This window comes from Musca vetustissima, unplaced genomic scaffold (genome assembly GCF_032173495.1).
Source record: "Musca vetustissima isolate MV318-11 ecotype Yass unplaced genomic scaffold, APGP_CSIRO_Mvet_v1 utg26900, whole genome shotgun sequence".
In the NCBI taxonomy this organism is placed as follows: Eukaryota; Metazoa; Arthropoda; class Insecta; order Diptera; family Muscidae; genus Musca; species Musca vetustissima.
This window is the reverse complement of record NW_026875936.1, coordinates 11,056-21,299: the sequence shown is the minus strand read 5'-3', so window position 1 is coordinate 21,299 and position 10,244 is coordinate 11,056. Positions and strand designations below refer to the sequence as shown.

The following is a 10,244-nucleotide window of genomic DNA, read 5'->3' as shown; positions in this document are numbered from 1 at the left end:
CTATGGAATTGACATTTGAGAATAACACAACGTTTACATTTAACCGGATTTCGTTAACCCAGTGGGTTTCAATTGTCAATTCCTTTGCATATGTGTCAAATAAATCCTCATAAAGTAGGTTAACCCGGTAAAAAGTTCTAATGTATATGCCGTTTAAAATCATCTGAAAATACTAAATCATTTCAGCCTCTCCGTGTACAATACAGTTAACTTCATAAAATGAAAAGTATAAAAATCCGGATTTTGTTAAGCCAGTGGAGTTAAATTATCAATACCATTGTCAAATAAATCCTCATAAAGTAGGTTAAAAGCGAATTTACATATAACATTTAATCATGATTAAAGGCTGAATCAGGGTTTATTTTCTTAATCAGGCTAAATTTACCATGATTTACCACACAAATTTTAATCATCGTGCAGCAGGATTTATTTTAAATCATGATCGAAAAAAATACAACTCTCTCACAATGTTCCAAAATTTGCAACTGTTTTTACATGCCGTTTGTTTTTAAATTTAACGGTTGACAAAAACAAAAATGACAGATCAAAGGAAAATAAAAATTAATTATAGATTTTTTGTGTTTTTAGGTGTTTTTTTACTTTCTTTTTTAAATTGCAAACAAATATTTTTGGCGCAAATTAATAATTTGGTATGTATACTAACAAACATCAGCTGATCGGCATTTAGATCATGATTAATGGTATGTGTAAACAATTAGGGTGTATTTCTGGATTTCGTTAATCGAGTCGATTTAAAATCGTATATGTAAATGTACTTTAACCCGGTAAAAAGTTCAATGTCGCTTTTTATTAAAAAACTTTTTGAGCTACTTCCATTTTTTGCATGGCATGTATTTTTTTTTCTAGACAACTACATTGAATTTTAACAGATTTTGAAGAGTGGAAAAACAAGGATAGGAAAAGTAGAGAACAAAGCATGGTATAATAATAGAAGGTAACAGCAAGTGTTGTTGTACAACAAACGATACAACAACCACATGGAAATTTTTTGTTGTAAGTTATACTAGTGTCAACGTCATTTGACAGAAAAATGTAAACAAACAAACAAATTATCAAGAAATTATATTTATTTTGAAAATGAAATATTTTCGAATCCTCAAAATAAAATTGAAAAACATGAATGAAAATCTATCACATTTATATTTCTATCGCTTCCACATCTTTCCTATAATTGAGCCATAACCACTTATATGTGTAACACATATGAAAATGCAGGGAATTGCGAGTTATTTCATGAAGAATGATTTGCTTCCTCAAACTTTCCCAGCAGGCAGATTGAGTAAATTGAATACGGGAGCACATTTAATAATGAACAATTTCCAATTTTATGCTTTCCCAATTTTCCTGTTGGGTGATTTTTAAAAACATAATTTGTCAAATTCATATTGACACTAGTATTACGTTGGAATCAAATCAGCTGGGATTTGCTGTTACCTTTTATTATTGTACCATGAGAACAAAGTTAAATATTTAATAGTACGTTTATATTATACCAGATTTCGTTAACCCAATATGTTTGAATTGTCAATTTCATTGTATATATGTAAAAAGTTCTAATGTAAATGCCGCTTTAGTTTAGTAATTTCAAATGTTGATCTATAGAATATAAGTTCAACTGTTTCCAGCCTCATACATATTCCATTTGGATGTTAGTGATATAATCCTACTATGACCTTTTATGATCCATAACCTTTTCGTCTATGACAGCAACGAAGTAGCCCCACGTAGTGAAAACTCAGGCCAGATAGACTTTGGAATTATTTATACCGTTTCTTCTGAATATCTGATACCGGCTTTCCAGTAGAATTGCGTACAGATTTTACCTGTTTATATGTAAAATGCGTTTAGTGTCTATATAAACAAACATCAGCTGATTGTTAGCTGATTTGTCAACAATTAATGTGTTTTTTAGTATTTATTAAATCGAATGGATTTAAAACCTTATATATAAATGCAATGTTGTTTTAAATTTTAATAAAATGCGTTCAGTGTAAATCAGGTTTAACCCATAGCCTGATTTATAGTGTGTTTATATTAGAATTTTTATTTGATATATATTCAATGGAAATGACATTTTAAACCCACTTGGTTAACAAAATCCTGTAAAATGTAAACGTACTATTACACCAAATTACATAAAGTTTGACCTCAACATTTTTATATATATGCTGTGTCTGGTTACTTTTCCAGTAACATTTACTCAGTATGTTCTATTTCAGAGAGTAAGCCTTTTTATTCTCTTTTGCAATAATACTGAGAAAAGTAAACAGACAACATTCAGAAAGATTCAAAAAATAATGTACAGATTCGTGAATTTTGTTCCATTTTCTAAATTTTTATATACAACACATGTCAAAATTGCACTTCGGAAATTAAAATGTTTGGATATCTTGCAGATTATTTTTGTCAACTGGCTATAAAACAGCTGATTTCAAAATTATAGAGTTTACAAAATTTTACGATATAAAATTAAGTTTGTCAGATAACTTACTAAGTAAAGAGTACTCAGTAATTTATGTTGGGAGAGTTTGTTTCCTCATGTGAAAATATTGAAAAAAGTTATCGAACAACATCCAGTAAAATACAGTATGAAATCAAATGTATGTGTAACAAATTTAAGTTGTTAAAAATTAAGAAACAAAATAACAAAGTTTAAAGAATGAATTTTATATATTTCATGCTTTTATAAATTGTATATTGCTTAATATCTCCAAAAAAAATAATATTCGGAATATTGCATTGTTTGCAAACATAAACATGAAAATGCATACTGAGTAAATTTTACCAGTAAGAATTTTTCAATACTCAGTAAACAATTGCCAAAATTTCTGAACTTTTAAGTTATCAAAAAACATTCAGTAACAATTTGTACAAATTGTTACAAATTATTGGGATATCAAACAAACCTATTATTTCAGTAAAGTCCTGTAAGTTTTTTGTTTTTGAACTGTCAAACTTGCTCTTTCTCACTTTATGCGGTGTACACACTAGCATTTTTGAATGACACTCTTGCCCAAATTTTGCTTGTTTGATAGTGTGTCCTCACATGTTTGTCATTCATCAGGCAACCACAAAAATTTTTATGGTTGTTGGACAGTCAGTAATCGATCAAAAAGTTAACAGTCAAAAATTATAGTGTGTACATTTTTTTTACAGTATTTTTTTGGTAAACAACAAAATTTAGTAACAGTTGGTAACAATTTGTTTACAAGACTCAAATATAAATTCAAACATTGTAAAATTAGTACAAACCATTGGTCACAACAGCTAATGCAAATAATTCAAACGACTGAATAATAATTCCATTAATATATACATATTCTTTTAATTTCTGTTTATATTACCTTTTCCAACATGTATAGTGTGTATCCCACTTAATTATATCTGACATACGTTTCTTACGTTACTTGTCCCAATAATTATACATTCCATGTGTTGTTTACGACACTACCTGAACTAACTGAAATGATATAGTCCGCGGGCTAGAAATGTAAATAAAAATGAATTGTACAAATGAAAATATTAAAAAATTATTGACTGTTGTTGATTCTAATGACTACTTGGCGGATTTGTACAAGGTATCGTGTAAACAATTTGAATTTAGCTAAGTTTATGTCGACAGTGGAACATAATAATTCCTTCAATGCATGACTTTAAGGAAGATATAAATACGAAGGATTATAAAATAAACCACGGATATAAGAACATTTTATATAAAAAACCGGACATTTTTTACCCATATAAGAAAATAGTTTACTATATAAAATACATACAAGAAAAAATCCGCTTATACGGAAAATGTTCCCGATTTCTGTGGTCTAGTGTATCTAGGGAAGCATAACCAGAGAGCATAACGTTAAAAAACAGGCATTTTCCAGCAAAGATGCTGTCCTCACGATGAAGCTCATAATAATAAAACATGTAATAGGGAATATAGATGAAATTCCTGCCTCATAAATAATGCATGTTTACTATAAAGTATGTCTTTTAATTAATTTTATTTTCCATACCCATTTTTCAGATATGTCTGAGGAAAGTGCAAAATGGCTCATTGGTCGTAATATTGACATGCCAAAAATTCGATATATCCCGCTTATCACCCATGAAGAAAATGAAAATATCAAAGGAACAAATGAAACGTTTAATAGTTATGTATGTAAATACACAAATTACATATTTATTATTACATAATTCACTTTCGCTCTTTTAAATACTAGAAATTATATCTCCATTGATGAAATAACACAAAAACTTTTGGACACTGTTACCAGCCGTGGTTGTGGTAGATATTGCTGGTTCTGTGCCTTCAGCGCCGCAATTTCAAACCATATCTCTTTGTGCAGCTACATTTTGGGATTATTTGCATTCGATTGAAATGCAAAAGGAAGAAAAGTTTAAAACTAGATCCACCTTGCCGGTTTATGGTATATTTATTGTTCACAAAGAAATGGAATATTTCAATGAATTTCATGTGGAAATGTTAAAAAGTTTATATTTTTATAAAGATTCGATGGTCGATAATATTTTGGATATTGAGGATTTCTTGAGCGATTCAATAACGTAATATTTTAAATTTAGAAGTAAATAGGGGGTTTCAATGCAGTTATTTATAATAACAAAATAAAATAAATTATACTTTAAATGAATTTATTTGTAGACAGACAGCAGCCATTATAATATGTATATAAATCTCCGGGAGGAACTAATTGCTAAGATGGAAACTGGGGCAAGCATATTCTACTTTGCATGGCTTTCGGCAGTTCAGTGGCCAAAATGCTCCTTCTACATCACTGTGTGTTTAGGTATAATTTGATGATACAATGTTTGAGGTGAGCAATATTCTCGTACAAATGAGTGTATTGGGAAACAGTGAAGAAAATAAGATACTTTTCAGATGCAAAACCAATATGTTTTTGAATTTGAAGAAAATGTTCCGAAGAAAACTTATAAATACTGAAAATTGAGTGGGAGTTTATATATGCTAAAAGTCCAATCGTGGACCTATATCAAAAATGTTATGCAAATATGTTTTTAGGTCTCCAAGAATCTGGAATGCAAAATAACAGGTAATTCGGTGGGAAAATTCAACTAAAACAAATTAAAGCCAATGGTGCGGGACTATTTTATAGGGTTCAAGAACGTACCCGGTCATTTTTGCCAACACCGTTGGCTATGGCTATATTATTTAGAATTTGATTCTGATCAAAAATGTATATTTTGAGATGTTGGAAAATGTAAAGTACACTCAACTTTACGGTCCATAGCTTTTGGTAACCTCCCAAAGAATCAGAAATTTGCAAACCGACATGTAGACTCCGACTCTCCAGACCTGTACAAAACAGCATACCAATGACATTAACTCAGGGGATAGATTTATACCCTCAGTCTTATGACTAATTAGTATATATATGCCTCATCGAAATATTTGTTTTAGACCTATGTTTCACAAATGGTCGAAATTTTCAATAGTTTAAAATCCAATTTCAGACGAATGGAGTGTCCGATTTGAACCAAACTATGCACAACATTTTATCTTTAGCAAGCCTAAATCATGTCCAATACGTGCACTCCTTCTTATACCTTCTTCAAAAATCAGCAAATTTTTTAATATTTATAAATTCAATATCAGATGCATCGAACGTCATATTTGAACCAATCTTTGCCCTACCAATTATCTAGATCAAGCCTTGACAAGTCCTATAGTGGTACCCTGTATATTGTTGTGAGATGGGATTTATCGGTCGACTCCCCCACAAAGGGTCAACATTTTGAAAACCTGTAAAGAGAAAGAAATCCATTATTTTTGTATGAACTATAGGGCTTTATTTAACATGCTTCGGAATGTCCGATTTGGGCCAAATATGCACCGGTTTGTTGTATGATTTGTTGCCATTTTAAAGATAACTTCATAATGTCTCTCTCATAGAAGTCCTGCTCTCTATTTGCAAAAAAATCTAGTAGTCGAATTGCACACAATCCTCCCTAGATTGTGCCAAGTCCAGTCTGTATTGCGGATGCATTAAAACTTCCCAGCCAAGCTCCCGAAGTTTCTGGCGAGTCACTGTAAATGTGTGTGACCTAGGGTTGTCCTGGTGAAACACGACACCTCTCCAGTAGTTGGCAGTAGAGATCAGAAGTTAGCATTATATTTCTATATTTTTAAAACCTTGATCAAAGAAAAGGGGTCCGAATCTTATAGTACGTTTACATTGTACCGGATTTATTAAATCCAGTGGATCTTACTTGTCAATTTCATTACATATATGTCAAATAAATCCTCATAGAAAAGGTTAACCCGGCAAAATGTGCTAATGTAAATGTCTTTTTAGCAGTCTTTGCTGCTATCATTGCACACATTATCGATATTTTCACGATTTTAGACACATTTTCCAACCGAATTATCTTTATTTCAAATTTTGAGTTCAAATTTATCTGATTTCTAAAAAAAAATTCCCAAAAAATGTTTATTATTAAATTTTGGTATTTTCAGGGTTTCTGGAAGCGTTTTGAAACTGAATTGGCTGTAGGTGTCCCTTTTAATTTTACGAAAATTTGCATTTAAAAGTGGCTGCAATTTATTATTTCTTGTGGTCTATGGTTCGCAAAATATCCTTGGAAAACATAGTCGACATAGGTCTACTTCTTTGCTATGTCCCTTATATAAAGATCCCAAGATTATTTGCTTATGAAAATAAGGCTCTCTCGTACTTACCGGGCTTCAACTCATTTTAAATACATATTTAAAAGTAAATCTAATTGTATGTATATATTTACTATTCTTTTTATTAAAAATATATGTATGTTTTTCTTTTTGTCATATATTTTTGGATTCTCAATTTTGTTTTCAAACCGAACGGACGATTTTTTTTGTGCCTGAAAAGAAAATATAAAATGTAAAAAAAAAAACAATTTCCATATTGTCAATAAATATCAATTTGGAAAATCCGATGTCGGCGGAGGAACGCACTTTATCTGAAAATGTACCACCTGACAAAGCAGGGAATACACGAAAACCTAAGGGAAACAACCAAAAATCGTCAGAAGGCCCTTTTCCATAGGAATCATTTGAAAATTTTGTAACCAAAAATTCATTATGAAGTCTAGGAATATCAACAACAATTCAAAAGCTAAGGGCACTTTAAAATGCGTGTACTCGTTCTCAATCCAAACGACCAAGAATATGCCAAGCATCAGAAATGCCATCAGGATCTAATCAAGTCAAGTCTCTCAAAATAGATTTGCTTTGCTAGGAGATATTGATGTCCTTTTCAAACCATCTCAGTCACTTTCCGAACCAAATGTAGAAAAGGAATCTGTCGAAGCTCCTAGAAAATAATTCGCATCGAAATCGGTTAACAAACTTCAAGTTTTCTGTCCCCCTATTTTTCTCTTTAATGTAATCGTCACCGACCATGTGCAATCTTTAAAATCTAAGAACGTGCCCAAAGGATACTTGTAAAAAGTATTTTATAATGGACCTTAAATATTAATATATGCTCTCAGATTTATAATCTTTTACAGGGAAATGCCTAAGCGATTAAATGAAAATGTATTAAAATATTCCTTTGGAATCATACGGTGCGCTTAAATTTATTTCTCTTCATAGGTATACCATATTCGACAGGACATGACAAAAAAAAAAACTGAAAATGGTAAAAAGGATATATTTAAGTCTTTTTGCGAATTACCTTGTTACAAGTGCAAGTTACCTACCTTCAAGCTACTACCAAATTTGATAGCTGAAAAAATTCTATCGAGTTTTCCAAAAAAATAACAAACAAGAAAACAAAGTGTTCACATAACAAACCACCACCACCCCAAAAATGAGGGTGAGAAATTTTAGAAAAGCAAGCAATGGGGGATAAGTAATGGTGGTATACATTTGTTTTGGTAAATAGCATTAGCGGCAGCAACAACAGCACATTCTTCTGAAAATGCAAACGAATGAACGAACATAAAGTAAAACACTGGAGCAAGGTGTTTTTGTTGTTGACTGAAACCTTGACAAATTTAATAGCATATGCCACTCTGTGTGTAGGCAGCAGGAAGTACTATATGGAATGTTAGTTCAGCACCAAAAATAAATTTCATTATAACAAATGTTCAGAATAACTACTATTTTGGTAAAAGGGGAACTTGTTCTATTTATAGAATTGAGATACTTTTAAATTTTTGTAATTTAAATTTTCCGTTTAATAATTACAGAAACGCAATTTTATATATATTGTGTATCCTTCTTCTACAGCATTTACTGTAGTAGAAACCCCCTCAAAATAACTATACCGGAGGCGCATACACACTATCACTCCCTTAAGCAAATAAACAAAACGGCCAAGCAACCAGCCGACCGACCGACGAACGACCTTCTTCCTTTACAACAACAGCAATGCCACCACCACTATCATATATTTTTATATATATCTTTCACGATAGAGAGAATGCCGAAATAAAAATGCGTATTGTTGTTTTTCTTTTTTTCTGAAGGGGTTTTACTAAATCACGTACCTTACTTCGGGTCACGATGATATTTTATTTTTTGTTTTTTTTTTTTTAATTTTTTATTAGTTATTTAATATTTTATATACATTATCGTATATTAAAAGCTTTGTTTTGAATTAAATTGAATGAGATATTGTAATTATTATATTTCTTTATTTTTATTATTATTTTATTATTGTGGTTGTTGTTGTTTTCTTTTCATTTATTTTTTTGTTTGTTTTGTTTATTTTATATTTTTTAATTTTATTTATTTTTATTAATATTTCTACCGGGTATTATTGGAACCAGCATTGGTATTATTACTTGTATGGGCCTCATAGTCCATGACTTCTTCATAGATCAGTTCCTTCCATTGCTCAACATTGTGTTCCCTCTCGTCGACACTGTGATCATAGGGTTCGGGTGCCGGGGCATTTACCTCCTCATTGTCATACCAAACGTGTATGTAGCTGTGCAACAAAGCCTTCTCCACCGATATACGCTGTTCCGGATCGATAACCAACATCTTGCTCAGCAAATCACGTGCCTCAGCTGCCTTTCGTCGACTCTGTTCATTGTTGTCATTGGGAAACAGCACATCCGGAAATAGACGATCGAACGAATATCCCGAATATCGTGGCCTATTCTCGACATAGTTGCGCACGGTTGGCTGTAGACGTTGCATAAAACTGGTCGATGGTGTACCCAACTGTTCTATGATTTTGTTCCATTGATCAATGTGATCGGTACCGGGAAACAAGACGCCACCACGTATCATTTCACCCATAATACAGCCAACGGACCATATATCGACATTCTCCTTGTAGCCCATGCCCAAGATGACTTCGGGGGCGCGATAATAGCGCGTCACAACATACGGGGTCATCATAAATGTGGTACCCGCTGTTCGAGCCAAACCGAAATCCAATATTTTCAATGTACAATCGGCCTTGACCACAATGTTCGAGGGCTTCAGATCCCTGTGTATGATGCCGGCCGAATGCAAATGCTTTATGCCGCACAGCATCTGATACAGCAGATAGGACATACGGTCGTGATCCAAATCCATTTGTATGACCTGACACAGATTGGCGTCCATCAGCTCCATTACCAGATACACATCTTGGAACTCTTCCAAGCTGCGCTGGGGCGTAAATGCATTAAGTAATCCGATGATATTCTTATGATTTACTAATTTCATGAGCTTAAACTCGCGATAAGCTCTTTTGGTATGTGTTACATTTTGGAATGGACGAGACAACTTTTTTATGGCAACATTCTGTTCGGTCACCGTATCGTAGGCAGCACACACAATTCCCTGGGCGCCGGAACCGATGGGCCGTAGATTCTGGTAACGGGTAAGTATTGTAAAATTGGTGTCTCCCACCTCGACCGTGTAGAAGTCACGACGCGAAGGATGGGAAGTCATTTTGGTGTTGGTGTTTTCTGTATTTGGTTGGTTGGGTTGACTGCTCCGCTCCTTCTCCTTCCTTCCTTCCTTCAGCGCTATATTATTGCCTCAGCAGGTTAGTGGGGAGACAACAATGACTGCGGCGACCACCACGGCAACAACAACAACGACGACGACGGATATTTTTATTTTTCTTCTCTATTACATTGACATTGTATACTTCTGTTTGTTTGCTGTTTTTGGTGGCTCGTCGTCTAATTTTTTGTGTGTGAGAATTGATTTTCTGCAACTCTTAATTGTATTTACGATGACGCAAGGTGTTTTCTGCACTAGA

At 32.8% G+C, this 10,244-nt stretch overlaps 2 protein-coding genes across 2 annotated transcripts; one reads left to right on the top strand and one right to left on the bottom strand.

Annotated features, from left to right (window-relative positions):
- Nucleotides 1-3,521: 3,521 nt before the first annotated feature.
- LOC133338458 (uncharacterized) lies at nt 3,522-4,585 on the top strand. The gene is made up of 4 exons (XM_061546630.1): nt 3,522-3,599; nt 4,043-4,173; nt 4,239-4,303; nt 4,365-4,585. Exons 1-4 carry the CDS (start codon nt 3,522-3,524, stop codon nt 4,583-4,585), a joined length of 495 nt encoding a protein of 164 aa, XP_061402614.1.
- A 4,161-nt stretch (nt 4,586-8,746) lies between these two features.
- On the bottom strand, nt 8,747-9,957 carry LOC133338457 (stress-activated protein kinase JNK). The gene has a single exon (XM_061546629.1). It carries the CDS (start codon nt 9,926-9,928, stop codon nt 8,786-8,788), a length of 1,143 nt encoding a protein of 380 aa, XP_061402613.1. The 5' UTR covers nt 9,929-9,957; the 3' UTR covers nt 8,747-8,785.
- Nucleotides 9,958-10,244: the final 287 nt, after the last annotated feature.

Excerpts from the sequence above, each read along its gene's own strand:
- LOC133338458 (XM_061546630.1), top strand. The coding sequence starts at position 3,522 with ATGAATTGTACAAATGAAAATATTAAAAAATTATTGACTGTTGTTGAT. Across the intron at positions 3,600-4,042 it reads ACTTGGCGGATTTGTACAAG|ATATGTCTGAGGAAAGTGCA; the intron begins GTATCGTGTAAA and ends CCCATTTTTCAG. Across the intron at positions 4,174-4,238 it reads ATGAAACGTTTAATAGTTAT|AAATTATATCTCCATTGATG; the intron begins GTATGTAAATAC and ends TTTAAATACTAG.
- LOC133338457 (XM_061546629.1), bottom strand. The coding sequence starts at position 9,928 with ATGACTTCCCATCCTTCGCGTCGTGACTTCTACACGGTCGAGGTGGGA.